The sequence below is a fragment of the Mobula birostris genome, chromosome 6, assembly GCF_030028105.1.
Source record: "Mobula birostris isolate sMobBir1 chromosome 6, sMobBir1.hap1, whole genome shotgun sequence".
Classification (NCBI taxonomy): Eukaryota; Metazoa; Chordata; class Chondrichthyes; order Myliobatiformes; family Myliobatidae; genus Mobula; species Mobula birostris.
Genome location: NC_092375.1, coordinates 118,056,030 through 118,077,100, shown reverse-complemented (window position 1 = coordinate 118,077,100; position 21,071 = coordinate 118,056,030). Strand labels below are relative to the sequence as shown.

Below are 21,071 nucleotides of genomic sequence, written 5' to 3'. Positions count from 1 at the left end.
GGGGAGTGATGGAGATGAGACAATGACAGTGTGGGGGCAGATGAGTGTAGGGGAGTGATGGAGGATGAGACAATGACAGTGTGGGGGCAGATGAGTGTAGGGGAGTGATGGAGATGAGACAATGACAGTGTGGGGGCAGATGAGTGTAGGGGAGTGATGGAGGATGAGACAATGACAGTGTGGGGGCAGATGAGTGTAGGGGAGTGATGGAGGATGAGACAATGACTGGGGGAGTGATGGAGGATGAGACAATGACTGTGGGGGCAGATGAGTGATGGAGATGAGACAATGACACTGTGGGGGCAGATGAGTGTAGGGGAGTGATGGAGATGAGACAATGACAGTGTGGGGAGATGAGTGTAGGGGAGTGATGGGGGATGAGACAATGACAATGTGGGATGTGAGCCAGTGTCAGTGTGGGGGTGGGAGAGGTGGTTAGGGGGGTGAGACAATGGCAGTGTGGGGGCAGATGAGTGTAAGGGAGTGATGGGGGGTGAGACAACTACAATGTGGGGGCAGATGGATGGATGAATAAGGTGCCCACCAAACTCGCGTGTTTTGCGACGTTTGGCCCATGTCCCTCAAGTCCTCTGTATTAAATTATCCAGTTGTCTTTTAAGTCTGTCAGTTATGCCATTCCAGGAGAGTTCAACATGTCAATCATTTTTCAATTGACTTGTTTGACAGAATCCTGGGTAAACTTGGAAAGGTTCATGAAAAATTAATACTGATAAAACTTGCTTAGCTTCTACATGGTTTGAAGTTTGACTCTTTTTGTTTGTTTGGCTCCAGGTTTTTGCTGAGAGTAAAGATGAGACAGCTTTAGTCCTGTTTGGAACTGATGGAACCTCTAATCCTCTTGCTACATCAGACCAATACCAGCATATTACTGTGCACAGAGACCTAATGATCCCTGACTTTGATCTCTTAGAAGATGTTCAAAGTAACAAAATGGCAAGTGACAATCAAGCTGACTGTATCCTTTTATCCAATGTTTGTATGAAGAAAGTGAATATAAAGGCATAATTCTGTGTAGGAGTTACTATTACACGGGCATTAGTCATCAGTGGAACGAGCAAGATTTTAACAAATCTATGAAGTGATAAAAACCATAGAATATTAATCATTAGTGATTTGCATTATAATGGTAAGGAGAAATGGCAGTGGAGTTTTCAATGTGAATTTAGGATTCTTACCCCTTCATGGATCCAACACAAAATTGGCACTTAGTCCTCCCAGTTCAAGAGCATTACAGTTACTGGAGTAAGTGTTCAATTCCTTTCATAATATCTCAGATAATAAAATTCAGTCCATGATTATAGCAAAATCAAGGTAATAGTCAGGCTTGGGTTAAGTGGCAAATTATATTTGTACTATACAAGTACCACGTGATGACCAAAGCCAACCAAACTCTAATCACCTCATTATATTCAAAGATGTCATCATTGCCAAGATATCCACCACTGATCAGAAGATTAACTTGTGTAATTAGAAGACTGGTTATTCTGTATTCAGTGATTTTAAGTTCAAAGCAAATTTATTATCAAAGTACATTATCAAAGTATGTCAACATATATGGACCTGAGATTTATTTTCTTGTGGGCATAATCAATAAATCCAATAACCATTATAGAATCAGTGAAAGACTGCACCAACAGGGTGGACAACTAGTGAGCGAAAGACAATAAAATGTGCAAATACAAAAAGAAACAATACTAATAATAATAAACAAATAAGCAATAAGTATTGGGAATATAAGATAAAAGGTCCTGGAAAGTGAGTCCATAAGTTGTGGGAACAGTTCAGTGATGGGGCAAGTAAAGAGAAGTGAAGTTATCCCCACGGGTTCAAGACCCTGTTGGTTGAGGGTTAATAACTGTCCCTGAACCTGATGATGTGAGTCCTGAGGCTCCTGTACCTTCCTGATGGTAGCAAGGAGAAGGGAGAATGACCTGGGTGGTGGGGGTCCCTGACGATGGATGCTGCTTTCTTGTGACACTGCTCTGTGTGAATGTGCGCCTTTTCACTAGATCTTAATAACAAACAACAATTAACTCAGTGGATCAATCATAAGCCTGCTTATGTTACTTGCTGCAAGGAAAGACCATCATTACACAAGAGCCATTGATAGCTTTGTTATAACAGATAGCATAGTCACTTCTGTATACCTAAGTGTTAGCTACTGTGTGTCAGTTCAAGGTCAGGGTGCATTCCGATCACCTGCTAAATCAGTGTACTGGTATTCTTCCACTAACGTATTTGCTTGTCTTCCTGCAGTTTGTCATATACTCAAATTTCCTTCAGCATAATTTTGCATGAACGCTATTAGCAAAACACTCTGGCATGATACAGTTTCTATTTTGTTACCACAAGCAAAGTACATCTCCATATTCCCTCCTTTTTGTCGTCTCATGACAACACTACATTTCACCAAATACAGTAATTGAAATATGCATGTATATGTATATAAAGCAATTATGCAGTTTCAAATCCCAACCCCAAAGTTCCCTTTTCATCCATCCACTTCAATGAGTATCCATTCCTCTCCCGAATAGGAATGGGCTGCAGCTCTTCTAGTTGTAGTGGCATGTTACCTGATATTATTTTAGGTCCAGAAACAACCACTTGAATCCTTCTCTCAATCTTTGAAGAGACATCACTGTATAGAACAGGAGTTCCCAAATTTGTTATTCCATGGACCCCTAGCATTAACCAAAGGCTCCATGGGAACGCCTGGTATGGAATCAAACCTTCAACAGAGTAATAACCCAACAGGATGCTGTCGCTCTCCATGTTCTTGAATTAAGACTGTTATCATGTGTTTCTCGTTGACATACAGGGTGAATTGTCCAGCTGTTTCAGGGATTCTTAGTGCAGGTGCAGTACACAATGCCTCCTTTAAAATATAAAACACCATTCAGTTGTTCTTCATTAAGAGGCACTGGGTCATCTGCACACTTGTCCTTCAGCAGGTCATTAAGCAGCTGAGCAATAGTTGCCACTAGCTTGTCAATACATTAATTAGCAATAATTTTGTCTGAAATTCCTGTCAATCTTTTTGTTTCATCACTGTCATTCTCACACGAGTTGCCAGGGGGTGCTGTAGAGTCCATGCCATATCCATCCCGTAATTTTTCGGAGTTCAGATGGCATTGCTCTTCCCAGAGTCCGGTAATTCTCCTGAGTTCTGATGGTGGCGCTATTCAGGGAGACTGTTTTATGTGAGCTGCAATTCCTTGGGCCGCGTTTCAGAAGTAGTTGTTTCCCTGGGCAGATCACCAGCAGTTGCATCACTAGCCGGATCACCCACTTGAAGTCACAGCTGTGCTTTAATGTTTTTAGTTCTCTTTGGAGCTTCATATCAATTGAACTACAGTGTACTTTTGCTCATTCAGTTAATGCAAAGATTTGCTCTTTCGACTTTTCATTGTTTCTATCATGCTGCAGTTTATCGCATGTTCAGTGTTTCTTTCAATTAGTAAAAGACTACTCGCCTCACTAATTTTCAATCACTCACATATTTTACTATGTTTTTTTATTTTAATCATTCTAGTCATCTTTTCTGCTCGGCCTGCCAACTGAGGATGGTAGCTACAATGTAGTCAATCTGTAAGGCCTTGCATACTTTTTTTTTACCTTCCCAGTAAAGTGGGTACCATTATTGCTAGACAGTTTCCAAGCGATCTTAAACCTCAGGATGACTTCCTTCAGTAAACATTTAGCTGCTGTAACTGCATCATTCTTTCCACAAGGAAGTGCTTCAACCTATCGTGAAAAAAAAATCAGTAATAACCAGTACATATTTACATCCTTCACATGGAAGTAATTGTACAAAATCCATCTGTAAGTGCATGAGTGGTCCATCAGTGGGTGGCTTATGAAATCATTCAACCTTCACTGGTTTCCCTGGATTTTGTAAAATACATATCCTATATTGTTCACAAACTTGATTTACAGCTTGTGATAAACCTGGGGCATACCATGTTTGATTTGTATGATCTATCAATCCCCTCTTTAGCCTCTGGGAAAAGATTTCCAGCCAAGTTATAATAAGCTGTAGCGTGAAGGTAACAGTGCCACTTACCGAGTAGTAAATCTAAACAGAATCTAGAGAATTTGCTGGAGGCTTTCAAGGCACTGTCGTAAAAATGTTCCAAACTCCTTGATAAGTGTATTGAGTAACTGCCACTTACACAAAATAGATTGACTTTCTGAAATAGTATAGTTCACAATGGCTCTCTGGTATGCACATATTAAGTCCCACAGAAGAGCAGGAAATAGTAGCTCACATTTTACACAAGTTTACAAGTACATCCGGAGAAAGTTGAAAGGTATGATATAAATCCTAGTCTTCTATGCAAAATTCTACCAGGTCTGATTTGGGACATTAATAAACTGCCCTCTGTTGGGGAAGGACAGAATGCAATTCGGGCTGAAGACCATTTGCAGTGATACTAATTGTAGGTCCCGTACCTGCTCTTTCAGCAGTCCTGAATACTGTTCTGTATTCTATACTATATTCTGTATATATTATTCACTTCAGCCTGGTTGTGTCTTCATAATCTTACGCCAATTAGCATTTTTAGGAAATGCATCATACATATTTTTATAAAACTCTTCATTTCGCATGGTTCCTGGCCTGGTATTCTTGAAAGCCCTGAAATTTGACCTCTTAAAATTTGAATGTGAGGGCTAACCATTCCCTCATTAAGGCTTCCAAATCCATAATACTTGGTTCGTGACATAAAGCAATAGTTTCAAGTTTCTGAATAGCTTATTCCAAACCTGTCCCCAGGTCGGGCAGTTCTTCTACTGTGACCTGTAATATTCAATGCTGCCATCATCTTATTTGGGACAGGGAAGGACACCCGTTGTCCTATTAGTACCAATTTCTGGTCTACTCTTTCTCACCCTACTTACTGTATTTTCTCTTTCTTTTGTTCACTATAGCATCCTCTAGAGATTAAACTTATGACCTCAGTTTCCACAAATCCCACTCTTACTCTTTTTGCCGGTGCCGGTATGTCCCTGACGCCAAATCTTAGGTACCCCTGACAGTCTTACCGGTCAAACCTGGTGTGTCCCTGACACTCTTTCTGGTCAAATCTAATCACTGACACCCATATGTTTCTGGTCAGTGTTGGAATCACGGAGAGAGAAACTGAACCACTCAATCCACTCAGATTCCAATGTATAGAACGTATGTGCAGAAAAAGCATTTCAGGATGTATATGGTATACATTTCCCTGACATTAAATGTACCTTTGAAAGCTTTGAAGTGCAATGGAACCCTGTGTGTGATATTGTCTGGAAAAAGCACACAGATCAAAAAAACAAACTTACTTTTTGGTGATCACTCCTCTGTTGGAGTTTCCCTGAGAGCAGGCAGTCACCTTTGATCCACTCCAATACCTAAACATCCAATCTTGGACTTGCAAGGTCTGTCGAGCACCTTTTCACTAGGTCTTATAACAAACAACAGTTAACTCAGAGTGGATCAATCATAAGTACATTTATTTTGCTTGCTGCAAGGGAAGACCATCACCTCACAGAGCTAGTAATAGCTTTGATAAAACAGACAGTATAATAACGCCTTTATACCCAAATGTTAGCTACTGTGTGTCAGTTCAAGGTCAGGGTACGTTCTTTTTGCCTGCTAAATCAGTGTACTTGGCATTCGTCCAGTAACGCATCTGCTTTCAGAAATTTGTCACCTATACTCAAGTTTCCATTGACATAATGTTGCACAAACACCATTAGCAAAGCACTCTGGTACAATACAGGTTCCATTTTGTTGCAGACAAAACTGCTATTTTGTTACTCCAAGTAAAGTACATTTCCACAAGGGTATTGGTGTTTTCATCCCAAGTTGTGATGAACCCAGTCAGTATACTCTCCACCACACAACAATTGAAGTTTGTAAAAGTTCTAGATGTTAAGCCAGATCTTCACAAACTTCTGTTCTTTCTTTGTAAGTGCATTTATGTACTAGGACCAGGACAGGTCCTTCGAAATGAGAATACTGAGGAATTTAAAGTTGCTGACCCTTTCCACCTCCGATCCCCTGAGGAGCACTGGCTCATGGACTTCTGGTTTCCTCCTCCTGAAGCCAATAATCATCTCCTTGGTCTTGTTGACATCGAGTAAGAGATTGTTGTTGCGGCACCACTCAGCCAGTTTTTCAGTCTCTATCTTATATGCTGATTCATCACCACTATTGATTTGGCTTACAACAGTGGTGTCATCAGCAAGTTTAAATACAGCATTGAAGTTATGCTTAGCCACACAGTCATAAGTGTAAAACAAGTAGAGCAGGGGGCTAAGCACAGAGCCTTGTGGTGCACCAGTGCTGATGAAGATTGTGGAGGAGATGTTTTTGCTGATCCAAACTGACTGGGGTCTGCAAGTGAGGAAATCCAGGATCCAATTGCACAAGGAGGTATTCTTCTTTGAGATGTATCTATCCTGCGCCTTCTGAATTGCTCCCAGAAGTTCCAGCCACTGCCATTCTACTGTCATCCCAGCTAGTATTCCCTTCCAATCAATTTTGGCCAGCTTCTCTCATGCTTCTGTATTTCTCTTAACTCCACTGTATTACTGATACATCTGACTTTAGCTTCTCCTCAAATTCAGGGAAAATTCTGTCATATGATCACTGGCCTCTAAGGGTACCTTTACCTTAACCTCTAATCAATTCCGGTTCATTGCACAACACCCAATCCAAAATAGCCAATCAACCATGAACTGCTCTAAAAAGCCATCTCATAGGCATTTCACAAATGTTCCCTCTTGGGATCGAGCACCAATTTGATTTTCCCAACCTACATATTGAAACCCCTTTTGACTATCGTAACATCCCAATATCCCGTTTTTTATATATATATATATATATATATCCTCCATATCCAAATGGCGTACATTTTCTATATCCTGTTGTAATTTGTAGGCCCATTCTTTCCTGCTGTTTGGAGGTCTGTATATAACTCTCATCAGACTTTTTTTTTTACCCTTGCAGTTAGTTTCTTAGCCCTACCCACAATGATTCCACACCTTCCAATCCTTTGTCACCTCTTTCTAATGATTTAATTTCATTTTTTTACCAATGGAGGCACTCCACCCCCTCAGCCTATCTGTCTGTCCTTTTGCTACTATGTGTATCCTTGAACATTAAGCTCCCAGCTATAATCTTACAGCCATGACACACTGATGCCCACAATGTCATTCATGTCAATCTGTAACTGTGCTACAAGTTGATCTACCTATTCCATATACTATGTGTATTCATAGAACCTTTGGCCCTGTATTCATCACCTTTTTAATTATGATCCCCTTTTACATTGCAGCTAATCCTGTTGACTGCAATTTTGCCCAATCAACAGCCTCTCCTGGCTAGCGGTCTTAAGACACACTGGCACTGTTTAAACCAACTACCCCATCATCAGCCCCAACACTCTGGTTCCCATTCCCCTGCCAAGTTAGTTTACACCCTCCTGAACAGCTTTTGCAAACCTGCTCGCAAGGATATTGGTCTCCCTTGGGACCTGAATCAGACAGGATCTTCCTTTAATGAAGCTGTTCTGACAATCCTTAGTTTATCTCGTTTCTGGGTAGATTTAAATTATTGTCTATGATAAGATACGGTTACTAATACAAAACTGAATTTATTTTTGTTAATGCTTGAACCTTAACTCTCCTAAAGTTCTAGATGCCCTGGTTGTTTGCATGGACTTGCTTCAGAAACAGACCCTGTAAGTATTCAACTAACTGGTATTCAGTCAGATCCTTTCTCGGCTCTCCCTTTGGCCATCTCAACTTCCCACTCCCAGTCCTGAAGTGGGACTTTGACCCAAAACGGCGCCAATTTATTTCCTCCAACGTGCTGCATGACCTGCTGAGTTCCTTCAGCATATTGTTGCTGTAGGAACAGAAAAGGATAAGGCTATGTGGTCTCTTGAACCTGCTCCACATTTCACAATGTTAAAACCAATATTGTTACTCATCCACATTCTAGCTTGGTCAGCACAGCTGATTCTCTTGGTGTCCAAAAATCTTTTTGATAAATTGTACATTAGTAACTTGGTTTATTATGATCACATATACCGAAGGGCAGTGAAAAACTTGTCTTGCATGCTGTTCATACAGATAATTCATTTTAACAGTCCATTGATGTGGTACAAAGTAAAACAATAACACAGTGTAGAATGAACTGATACAGTTACAGAGCAGATAGGCGACAAGGGTGCTCATCTATAATAAACTGTTTGAGGTCAAGAGTCCATCTCATCCTATTAGGGGACCATTTAATGGTCTTAAAACAGTGGGATGGAAAATGCACTTAAGTCAGGTGATACATGCTTTCAGGCTTTTGTATATTCTGTCTGCTGGGAGACGGAAGGAGAGTGAATGTTCAGGATGGGTGGGGTCTTCTGATTATGCTGGCTGCTTTACTGAGGCAGCAAGAAGTGCAGATGGAACCACCTATTTTACATATAAGTCACAGAACTTCTGTAAACTTCTGAAATAAAGAATTCAAAAACATTCAAAAAGGAGATGAAGATAATGAAAGAAGAGAAAGGTGTTTCTCAGGAGATTAACTCTGGGTGTAAGGCTGAATATTGTAATCTGAGAGAGAAAGCATAAAAAAATAGAGGTTGAGATGAGAGCAGTAATTCACAGAACAGATTGCAAGGATGCAAGGTTTGCTGTGTGAGGAGATAGAGTGAAACAGGGGAATGAAGTATGAAAAATCGTATGTTACTGCATTCACTGATTTGACCAGCCCCTTCTGAATTCCCTTGGGTTTAGAAGAATGATGTCATGGAAACTTTTAAAAATTCTTAAAATGTTCAGCTGATTGGAGGTGAGGAGGATAGTTCTTCTGGTAAGTAGACCAGAACTTGGAGCTCCAGTCTCAGAATAAGCTGTACGACATTTAGGATTGAACAAAGAGAATTTTTTTAATGCAAATTATGGTGAATATTGGTATTTTCTTAACATATGCAGGTATGGAGTCTCAGTTAAACACCATCAACCTTAATGCACTTAACTGCACTATTGCAATTCACTTGATTCATTTAACATGCAACAATCTATCAATCCCTGCTAATTAAAGGAGTTCTTGGATTAGCACATGAATATGCAGAGATGAAGGGAAATGGACCATGTGTGGGTAGGAACGATAGGTGTAATAAGGTGTCATGAGCTTAATTAGTCCAAATCAAGATGGGCTGAAGGGCTTGCTGTGCTACACTGTTATATGAGTTATGTCTTGATGAACAATAGGATGTACTCAAATGCCTACTTCAGCTCCTATTGTGACGTTCTCAATGGTGTCAATGTTTGCAGCCACTAAGAGCTACGGTATTTAATTTGTGGACTGTATGTGCAGAATTTAATTTATGTTTGGAATTTTAATTCTCCCACCTCTGGCTCTGAAATAATATCACTGTAGCTTACCCAAGAAAAATGCACTTTATCAGTTTAATATCACTTTGCCTTTCAGGGGGAAGAAGTTTGAGAAATTACACATTGCAGTGTTCACTGATCTGACCAGTCCCTTCAGTTCCGACCAGTTGGATATCATTACAGACAACATGAAGAGAGCTGGAATCACGCTGCAGTTCTTGTGAGTGCCAATCTCCATTCACTTCAGCTCTGGGGTACGCTTGATCCTTGGCAAGACTAGTCTAGAACTTAACAAAAAGTGAAAGGCAAAATCCTTGATATTTGCAAACATCCGGCATTGAGGATCAATAGCGTGAGGAGACGTAGCCCACTCAAGTTCATCAATCGCGTAGAAAAGGCAGCGACTCACAACAGTTTGGAGCTTTGAGCAGCGACCAATTAGCATAAGGGATTGGCACAAGAACAAATGAAAGTAAGACAGGGACAAGCAGAGCTGCCATTTCTCGGTGCAGCCGTCATCAGGGTGGTCAAGCTCTTTAAGGCTTCCACAAGGAGAGGCTTCAGTCAGAGAAGACAAAAAAAAGTTGTAGGTAGAGTTTTATTTTTCTCCCGCACTGTTCATTATTTTTCCTTTATAGTTGCTCAGTTTGGAACGGTAGATATGCCAGGCAGGATAGTGGAATGCTCCTCTTGTAGGATGTTGACGGCAGGGAGACCTCCAGTATCCCTGTCGGCTACACCTGCAAGAAGTGTATCCAGCTGCAGCTTCTAGCAATCCCCATTAAAGAGTTGGAGATGGAACTGGATGAACTCTGGATCATTCGCGAGGGAATGATAGATAGGACACATATACAGGTAGTTACACCCAAGGTGCAGGACACAGGAAACTGAGTGACAGGCAGAAAGGGGAATGGGATTAAACAGCCAGTGCAGAGTACCCCTGTGGCCATCCCCCTCAACAACAGGTATATCACTTCAGATACTGTTGGGGTATGACCTGGCAGAGGACAATCACAGTGATCAGGTCTCTGGCACTGAGTCTGGCTCTGTGACTCAGAAGGAAAGTGGGGAGATGTGGTGAGCTCTGGTGATAGGGGATTCATTAGATAGGTGAACAACAAGGAGATTCTGTGGATGAAGACAAGATTCCTAGATGATATGTTGTCTCCCTGGTGCCAGGGCCCATGATATCTTGGACCGAGTCCTGAGCATTCTTAAGTGGGAGGGTGAACAGCCAGAGGTCATGGTCCAAGTAGGAACCAATGGTGTGTGGATTGAGACAGGCTGTTTTCTGGCAAAGGTATACTTACTAAGTGGGAGGACTCCAAAAGTGAAATTTTGAGAATGCAAAGCTTGTGTATGTGCCTGTCAAAGTAAAAGTTAAAGATAACAGGTGTAGGGAGCCTTGGTTTTCAAGAGATATTGAGGCCTTGGTTAAGAAAAAAAAGGTGCGTTGCAGGTATAGGCAAGCAGGAACAAATGAGGTGTTTATGGAGTACAAGAAATGCAAGAGAACAGTTAAGAAAGAAATCAGGAGGGCTAAAAGAAGACATGATGTTGCCTTAGCACACAAGGTGAAGGAGAATCCTAAGGGATTCTACAGATATGTTAAGAGCAAAAGGATTGCAAGTGATAAAATTGGTCCTCTGGAGGATCAGAATGGTAGTTCATGTGTGGAGGCAAAAGAGACGGGAGATCTTCAATGGATTTTTTGCATTTGTATTACTTAGGAGACAGACACTGAGTCTATAGAAGTGAGGCAAGCAACACACATCAAAGTTGCTGGTGAACGCAGCAGGCCAGGCAGCATCTCTAGGAAGAGGTACAGTCGACGTTTCAGGCCGAGACCCTTCGTCAGGACTAACTGAAGGAAGAGTTAGTAAGAGATTTGAAAGGGGGAGGGGGAGATCCAAAATGATGGGAGGAGACAGGAGGGGGAGGGATGGAGCCAAGAGCTGGACAGGTGATTGGCAAAGGGGATATGAGAAGATCATAGGGCAGGAGATCCAGGGAGAAAGACGAGGCGGGGGGGAACCCAGAGGATGGGCAAGGGGTATAGTCAGAGGGACAGAGGGAGAAAAAGGAGAGTGAGAGAAAGAATGTATGTATATAAATAAATAACGGATGGGGTACGAGGGGGAGGTGGGGCATTAGCGGAAGTTAGAGACGTCAATGTTCATGCCATCAGGTTGGAGGCTACCCAGACGGAATATAAGGTGTTGTTCCTCCAACCTGAGTGTGGCTTCACCTTTACAGTAGAGGAGACTGTGGATGGACATGTCAGAATGGGAATGGGATGTGGAATTAAAATGTGTGGCCACTAGGAGATCCTGCTTTCTCTGGCGGACAGAGCGTAGGTGTTCAGCAAAGCGGTCTCCCAGTCTGCGTCGGGTCTCGCCAATATATAGAAGGCCACATCGGGAGCACCGGACACAGTATATCATCCCAGCTGACTCACTGGTGAAGTGTCGCCTCACCTGGAAGGACTGAATGGTGGTAAGGGAGGAAGTGTAAGGGCATGTGTAGCACTTGTTCTGCTTACAAAATGGCATCGACTTCATGGCCCCTATACAGATTACAGAGGAGGAGGTGTTTGCTGGCTTGAGGCAAATTAGGGTGGCTAAATCGTGAGGGTCTAACAAACTTGTCCCTCGGGCCCTACAGGAGGCAAGTGCAGAAATTGCCGGGGCCCTAGCAGAGATATTTAAGTCTCCTTTAGTGACAGGTGGGGTACCAGAGGATCGGAGGATAGCCAATGTTGTTCTGTTTAAGAAAGGCTTTAAAAATAAACTGGGAAAGTATAGACCAGTGAGCTTGACATCAATAGTGGAAAAGTTATTGGAAGGTATTCTAAGGGACCTGATATATGAGTATTTGGATAGACATGGACTGATTAAGGATAATCTGCATGACTTCATGTGTGTTAGGTCGTGTCTAACCAATCTTACAGAGATTTTCGAGGAAGTTACCAGGAAAGTTGTTGAAGGCAAGGCAGTGGATATTGTCTACTCAGGTCCTCCAGACCCTGCAACATCCTTGTAAATTCTCTCTCTACGCTTTCAACCTTATTTACATCTTTCCGGTCTGTAGGTGACCAAAACAATACCCCTAATTAGCCCTCACCAATATTATGTACAACTTCAACAGACAGTTGAAGTTGGCAGTCCTGTACTCACTACTTTAAAAGCCAATGCTTATGACCTTGTCAATCTGTGAAGCCACATTCAATGATTATGGACCTGTGTTCCCAGGTTCCTTTCTTCCACCACACTCCTCAGTGTCCTACCATTCACTGTGTAAGACCTAGCCTGATTGGTCCTAACAAAGTGCAACACCTCACAGTTGTCTGCATTAAATTCTGTTTGCCATTTTTCAGCCCATTTTTCCAGCTGTCCAGATCCCGCTGCAAGCTTTGATAGTCTTCCTTGCCGCGTCTAGAGCACCCAAGATATATGAAAAGATTGGACTTTTTTCCTTGGCATGTAGAAGATTGAAAGGTAATTTGATAGAGGCGTACAAAATTATGAGAGGTATAGATAGGGTTTTTCCATGCAGGCTTTTTCTGCTGAGGCTGGGTGGGACTACAACTAGAGGTCATGGGTTAAGGATGAAAAGTGAAAAGTTTAAGGAGAACATGAGGGGATACTTTTTCATTAGAAGTTTGTGCGAGTGTGGAAAGAGCTACCAGCACAAGTGCTGCATGTGAGTTTGATTTCAACGTTTAAGAGAAGTTTGGATAGATACATGGATGGTAGGGGTATGGGGGCCTATGGTCGTGGTGCAGGTCAATGGGAGTAGGCAGTTTAAATAGCTCGGCATGAACTGGATGGGCTGAAGGGCCTGCTTCTGTGCTGTACTTCTCTATGACTCTGTAGACCCAGTATTTATGGTCATATGCCTAGATAGGGAATTTGGAGAAGGTAGATTTTTAGAGTAGTGCATGGTTGAGCCTACTAGGGGATCAGCTATTCTGACTGGGCGTTGTGCAATTAAGTGGAATTGATTAGAAACCTTAAGGAAAGGGTACCCTTAGAGCACAGTGATCATAATATGATAGAATTCGCCCTGCAATTTGAGAGGGAGAAGCTGGTCAGATGTATCAATACATTAGTGGAGTAAAGGGAATTACAGAGACATGAGAGAGGGTCTGACCAAAGTTGATTGGAAGGGGACGCTAGCAGGGATGACAGTAGAACCACCATGGCTTGAATATCTATGAACAATTAAGAAGTCACAGGATAGATGCATCCCAAAGAAGTAATAGTATTCTAAATGCAGGATGACATAACCGTGGCTGACAAGGGCAGTCAAAGACAGCATAAAATCCAAAGAGAGGGGATATAATAGAGCAAAAGTTACTGGGAAGTTAGAGGATTGGGAAGCTTTTAAAGACTAACAGAAAGCAACTAAAAAGTCATAAATTTGGAAGAGATGGAATACGAAGGTAAGCTAGCCAATAATATTAAAGAGGAGACCAAAATTTTCTTCAGATATATAAACAGTAAAAGGGAGGCAAGAGTAGATATCAGACTGCTGGCAAATGATGTTCGAGAGGTAGTAATGGGGGACAAAGAAATGGCAGATGAACCGAATATGTAGTTTGTATTACTATTCACTGTGGAAGACACTAGCAGTATGCCGGGAAGTTCAAGGGTGTCAGGGGGCAGAAATGAATGAAGGTGCCATTACTAGGGAGAAAAAGTTAGTTAAAGTCTGTCCCGAGCCTTATAGGCTCATCAGGCTGGTGCTTATGCTGGTTTCCGTGGCGTGAAGCCAATGAGGATACAAGACTCCCCACCCCAGACAGAACACCAGTCTATCACGAGGTTAACCCCTAGCATTTTGCCACTACCCATTTTCAGCTGGGTGAACTGGAGCATTGTGTGGTTAAGTGGCTTACTCAAGGACACAACACGCTACCTCGGCTGGGGCTTGAACTCATGACTTTCAGATCGCTAGTCCAACGCCTTAACCACTTGGCCACGCGCCACACGACTAGGGAGAAAATTCTTGGGAAATTGAAAGGTCTGAAGATAAATATATCGTCTGGATGAGATGGACTACCCCCCCAAGTTTCTGAAAAAGGTGGCTGTAGAGATTGTGGAGGCATTAGTAATGATCTTTCAAGAAGTAATAGATTCTGGCATGTTTCCAGAGGACTGGAAAATTCCCAGATGTCGCTGAACTCAAGAAAGGAGAAGGGCAGAAGAAAGGAAATTATAGGCTGGTTAGTCAGACTTCAGTGGTTGGGAAGATGTTTGAATCGATTGTTAAGGATGTGGTTTCAGGGTACTTGGAGGCACTTGATAAAATAGGCTGTAAGTCATCATAGTTTCCTTAAGGGAAAATCTTGCCTGACAATTCTGTTGGAATTCCTTGAAGAAATAACAAGCAGGACAGACAAAGGAGAATTGTTGGATGTTGTGTACTTGAATTTTCAGAAAGCCTTTGACAAGGTGCCACACATGAGGCTACTTAACAAGTTAAGAGCCCATGGTAGTACAGAAAAGATACTACCGTGGATAGAAGATTGGCTGATTGGCATGAGGCAAAGACCGGGAATAAAGGGAGTCTTTTCTGGTTGGCTGCTATTGACTAGTGGTGTTTAACTGGGGTCTGTTTTGGGACCACTTTTAACATTACATGTCAATGATTTGGATGATGGAATTAATGGCTTGGTGCTCAGGTTTGCAGAGGATATGAAGATAGCTGGAGGGGCAGGTAGTTTGAGGAAGCAGGGATGCTGCAGAAAGACTTAAATAAGTATAATTGGCAAAGAAGTGGCAGATGGAATACAGTGTCAGGAAGTGTATGGTCATGCACTTCAGTAGAAGAAATGAAAGCAACTATTTTCTAAATAGAGAGAAAATTCAAAAATATGAGGTGCAAAGGGGCTCAGTATCCTCATGCAAGATTTCCTAAAGGTTAATTTGCAGGTTGAGTCTATGGTGAGGAAGGTTAATGCAATATTAGCATTCATTTTGAGAGGACTAGAATATAAAAGCAAGGATGTAATGTTGAGGGTTTATAAGGCACTGGTAAGGCCTCATTTGGAGTATTGTGAGCAGTTTTGGGCCCATCCCTTATCTAACAAAGCATGTGTCGATAGTAGAGAAGGTTCAGAGGAGGTTCTTGAGAATGATTCTGGGAATAAAAGGGTAATGTGGCCAGATTGGTGGCTCTAACCCTGTAATCACTGAAATTCAGAAGAATGAGGGGAGATCTCATTGAACATTGAATGTTGAAAGGCCTGGATAGAGTGTACGTGGAGAGGATATTTACTATGATGGGGGAGTCTTGTACCAGAGGGCACAGCCTCAGAAAAGAGGGATGTCCATTTAGAACAGAGATGAGGAGGAATTTTTTTAGCCTGAGAGTGGTGAATCTGTGGATTTCATTGCCACAGGTGGCTGTGGAGGCCAAGTCATTGGGTATATCTAAGGCAGAGGTTGATGGGTTCTTGATTAGTCAACACTACTCGCTCCTCCATAAATCTTTGTATCATCGGCAAATTTAGCCACAAATCCATTAATCCCATAGTCCAAATCATTGACATACATCGTTAAAAGCAGCAGTCCCAACATCAACCCCTGTGGAACTCCACTGGTAACCGGCAGCCAGCCAAAATAGGACCCCTTTATTCCCACTCTCTGTTTTCTGCCAACCAGCCAATGCTCCACTCACGCTAGTAACTTCCCTGTAATTCTATGGGCTCTTATCTTGCTAAGCAGCCTTATGTGTGGCACCATGCCAAAGGCCTTCTGAAAATCCAAGTACACCACATCTACTGCATCTCCTTTGTCTACCCTGCTTGTAATTTCCTCAAAAAATTGCAGTAGGTTAGTCAGGCAGGATTTTCCTTTCAGGAAACTATGCTGGCTTTGGCCTATCTTGTCATGTGCCTCCAGGTTCTCCGTAATCTCATCCCTAACAATCAATTCCAACAACTTCCCAACCACTGATGTCAGGCTTAACAGGTCTATAGTTTCCTTTCTGCTGCCTCCCACCCTTTTTAAATAGCGGAGTAACATTTGCAAGAACAATGCCAGAATCTATCGATTTTTGAAAGATCATCGTTAATGCCTCCGTAATCTCTCCAGCTACTTCCTTCAGAACCCGGGGGGTGCATTCCATCAGTTCCAGGAGATTTATCCACTCTCATACCATTAAGCTTCCTGAGCACCTTCTTAATCGTAATTTTCACTGCACATACTTCACTTCCTTGACACTCTTGAATGTCCGGTATACTGCAGATGTCTTCCACTGTAAAGACTGCTGCAAAATACGCATTCAGTTCCTCTGCCATCACTGCGTCTCTCATTACAATATCTCCAGCGTCATTTTCTATTGGTCCTATATCTACCCTCAACACTCTTATGCTTTATATACTTAAAAAAGCTTTTAGTATCTTCTTTGATATTAGTCGCCAGCTTCCTTTCATAATTCGTCTTTTCCTTCCTAATGACCATCTTAGTTTCCTTCTGCAAGTTTTTAAAAGTTTCCCAATCCTCTGTCTTCCCACTAGCTTTGGCTTCCCTGTATGCCCTGCTTTTACATTGGCTCTGACTCCACTTGTCAGTCACGGTAGTGTCCTTCTTCCATTCAAAAATTTCTTCTTATTTGGAATATACCTGTCTTGCACTGCCCTCATTTTTTGCAGAAACTCCAGCCATTGCTGCTCTGCTGTACTTCCTGTTAGTGTCCCTTTCCAATCAACTTTGGCCGGTTCCCCTCTCATGCTATTGTAATTTCCTTTATTTCACTGAAATACCGGCACATTGGAATTTAGATTCTGCTTCTCAAATTTCAAAGTGAACTCGATCATATTGTGATCACTGTTCCCTCAGGGTTCCTTAACATAAGCTGTTTTATCACCTCCGGATCATCGCACAATACCCAATCCAGCACAGCCGATCCCCTAGAGGGCTCAACAACAAGCTGTTCTAAAAAGCCATCCCTTGGATATTCTACAAATTCTCTCTCTTGAAGTCCAGTACTGGCCTGGTTTTCCCAATCAACTTTCATTTTAAAATCCCCAACGATTATCATGACTTCGTACTTCTGACGTGCCTTTTCAGTCTCCTGCTGTAACTTGTAATCCATATCCTGGCTTCTGTTTGGAGGCCTGTATACAACTGCCGTCAAAGTCCTTTTACCCTTGCCATTTCTTAATTCAACCCATAGAGACTCTACACCTTCCGATCCTATGTCATCCCTTTCTAATGATTTAATATTATTTCTTATACACAGGGCCACACCACCCCCTTTGCCTATTAACCTATCTTTCTGATACACCGTATATCCTTGGATGTTCAGCTTTCAATGATAGCCATCCTTTAGCCAAGTTTCAGAGATGGCAATGATGTTGTACTTGCCAAGATCGTCCATTTTATTTCTTATGCTGCGTACATTCAAATATAACACTTTCAGTCCAGTATTTGTTGCTTTCTGTTTTAACTGCACCACGCCTCTGTTACCCTGTAAATCATCCCATTGGCTGTGATTATGCCTCATCTCCTGCCTGTACTTCCTGTTGCATGCTACCTTTGATTTATTTCTGTTTTCCCCTTCCTCAGCCCTATCAGTACGGATCCCATCCCCCTGCCAAATTAGTTTAAACCCTCCCTAACACCTTCCTTCCTTAATCTAACTGCATATCTGTTCCTCAATGTCCCAGTGGCTGGGGGGGGGGAGGGGTTGAATCTGTTGTACGATCCTGTGAAAGTGATTGCACCATTCCTATTTTTGAATTCTACCCTTATAGACCCTGGGACATCAAGTACACATTCCCGTGCCCCTTTCAACCAGGTCTCTACAATGTCCACAACATCATACGTTTGTAGTTCCATGCGCAGATTCGTGTTCAAAGTTCATCACTTTTACCCGTAATACTCCTAGCATTGAAATACACACACTTCAAATTTATTATGTTTATCCTTGCCTTGTATTCTGACAGAAACATATGAACTCTGTACTCTCAAAGTTTCACTTTTGAAGGGCTCCCAAGTCTTTGCCAGAAAGCAACCAATTCACATTTGCAAATCCTTTCTGATGCCATCAAAATTGGCCTTTCTCCAATTTAGAATTGTAGTACGAGGACCAGACCTATTGTTCTCCATAATCATCTCAATGCTAATGGAATTATGATCACTAGATCTTGTACAAACCCTTCTGTCACCTTACTTGTTTCATTTCCTAGTAGGAAATCCAGTATCTCACACTCTCTAGTTGGGACCTCAAAGTATTAAGGAAATTTCCCAAGCACATTTGACAAGCTCCAGCCTATTCAGTCCTTTTCCAGCATGGAGTGCCAGTCAATATGTGGAAAGTTAAAATCACCTATTATCACAACCTTATGTTTCTTGCAACTATCTGTGATCTCTCTACAAATTTGCTCCCCTAAATCCCACTGACTATTGGTCGGTCTATAATATAATTCCATTAACGTGGTCAGTCATTTTCTTATTCCTCTTTTCCACCCATGTAGCTTCAGTAGACAAGCTTGTTGACCGTTCATCAATAGAACTAGGTTTGGAAATTCAATACGCAACTCGTAATTAATCGAAGCTCGATTGTCTTTATTGTCTCTGCACTAACAACAACGTAACTATGTTGACTCAGGGCCAGCAGTACTACTGTTCCCTCTGTACCAATGCTCACTCAGATCACTATTCCAATTTATGGCACTGAAGTAGGGGATCTCTGTTGGCCAGCTGATTGATGCTTTCTTCTCCCAGCCCTTTGCATGGGGGTTCTTCCTTGCAATAGTGAGTCTCTTGAGAGAGTTATCGCTGATAGTGCAATCGAAGTGTCGACTTTTATATTTGTTTCTTACCAATTTAAAATATTGCGTTCCAGTGTCATTGGCTTTTAACACTTTTTTTTATTGGCTCTGCTCCAGGCCAGCATCCATTTTTTGCCCTCTTCCCAGCAAGTGAGAATTGCAAATTTTTGGCGCTGTGTTCTTTTAAGTAACAAGCTCGACTCACTCCAGGCAGGCACCAACCCTAACATTCAGAAACCTGCATGCTATATTATATCTCACAATGCCTCACAAATAATTTACTCTTTGGAAGTTATCTCTAGTCCAGTAGATTACCTGAAGCATCATTGTGTCTACTTTAAAACAGTAAAAGCCAAGCAACTTCACCTCACAAAATGGAGGGCGTAAAACAGCTCCACAAAATGGCAGCCTCCATCTCCAAGCACATGGCAAGAACAAAGACAATTGATCTGTCTGCTTCCACTGTCCTTGACCCATTCGAGTTTTACGTTTCCTTCTATATTTCAAATCGGCCAACAAGCTCTCCAGTCTGTCCTGTCTGACCCGTCTTTTTTTTTGGCGTGTGCATGCGAGTCTGTGTGTCTGCGTCTGCATGCATGCGCGTCTGCGTGCGTCCATGATGATGTCTTTTTCATGGCTATTACAAGGCGCAGAGTGAGAGAGAGACTGTGTGGCGCGCCACTCCTCACACAGACATTTTTGCAGTATTTTTCCCTTTATTTTACAAGGTCGAATTGCAATCTTGATACTCAACCCAGCACGAATGGAAAGCATACTCGAGAGCGGACCCAACTGGTTTCGAACCCGGGAACCTCCACTCCCGGGTCCGGCGCCGATGTCATTGCACCACCAGCCGGCCCCTAAGTCTGACCCCTGTCTTGATATTTTTCCTAACTTGTAATGGCATCCCTTTCGCTCCATCACGTCAAAAACAACCTAACCCTGGAAGATTGAACTGCCAGCCCTGCCGCTCCTCAATCATGTCTCATTAATGGCTACAATATCATAATTCCATGAGTGGATCCAAGCTCTAAACTCATTCACCTTACCTACAATACTCCTTGCAGTATTGAAATAGAAGCTACTCAGAGTATTATTCCCACCACGCTCAACCTTTCAATTCCAGTCTTGATATCTAGTCTTGACAATATCTTTCCCCACAAATACTCCACTACCCTTCCCTGTCACTCTGGTTCCCATCCCCCTGCAACTCTACTTTAAACCATCCCAAAGCAGCACTAGCTCCAAGGATATTGGTTCCCCTCCAGTACAGGTGCAAACTGTCCCATCTGTACAGGTCCCACCTTCCCTGAAAGAGAGCCCAATGATCCAACAATCTAAAGCCCCCCCCCCAACCTCCTGCACCATCTCTTTAACCATCAGTTAAACTGCATTAGCTTCCTACTTCTGGCCTCACTAGCATGTGGTATGGGCAGTAACCCTGAGATCACAACCCCAGAGGTTCATGAACTCACTTTGCTGGACATTATCTCCCCTCTTACATATGTCATTGGTACCAACATGAGTCATGACCTCTGGTTGCTCACCCTCCCACTTAAGAATGCTACAGACTCAATATGAGATGTCCAAGAGCCAATGGTATTACAGGAAAGATATGAGCATGGATGGAAGATTGGCTTACTGACAGGTGACAGAGGGAATAAAGGGGGCTTTTTCTGTTTGGCTGCTAGTGTTCAGCAGAGGTCAGTGTTGGGACCGCACTTGAAATATGGTGAGCAGATTTGGGCCCCTCATCTAAGAAGGGATGTGCTGGTATTGGAGAGGGTCTAGGGAAGGTTCATGAGTATGATTCTAGGAATGAAAGGGTTAATGTATGAGGAACACTTGACACTTCTAGGCCTGTACTCACCAGGGCTTAGAA

General features: G+C 42.4%; 2 protein-coding genes across 2 annotated transcripts in view; one reads left to right on the top strand and one right to left on the bottom strand.

Moving 5' to 3' along the window:
* tmem169b (transmembrane protein 169b) overlaps positions 1 to 21,071 on the bottom strand; it is a 462,028-nt gene that overhangs the window by 49,412 nt on the left and 391,545 nt on the right. The gene's annotated exons all lie outside the window — the stretch shown is intronic.
* xrcc5 (X-ray repair complementing defective repair in Chinese hamster cells 5) overlaps positions 1 to 21,071 on the top strand; it is a 111,576-nt gene that overhangs the window by 21,241 nt on the left and 69,264 nt on the right. The window contains exons 3-5 of the mRNA XM_072261142.1: positions 793 to 976; positions 7,700 to 7,748; positions 9,503 to 9,625. Of these exons, the coding sequence (XP_072117243.1) occupies positions 793 to 976; positions 7,700 to 7,748; positions 9,503 to 9,625 (356 nt within the window). The remainder of the gene's footprint in view (positions 1 to 792; positions 977 to 7,699; positions 7,749 to 9,502; positions 9,626 to 21,071) is intronic.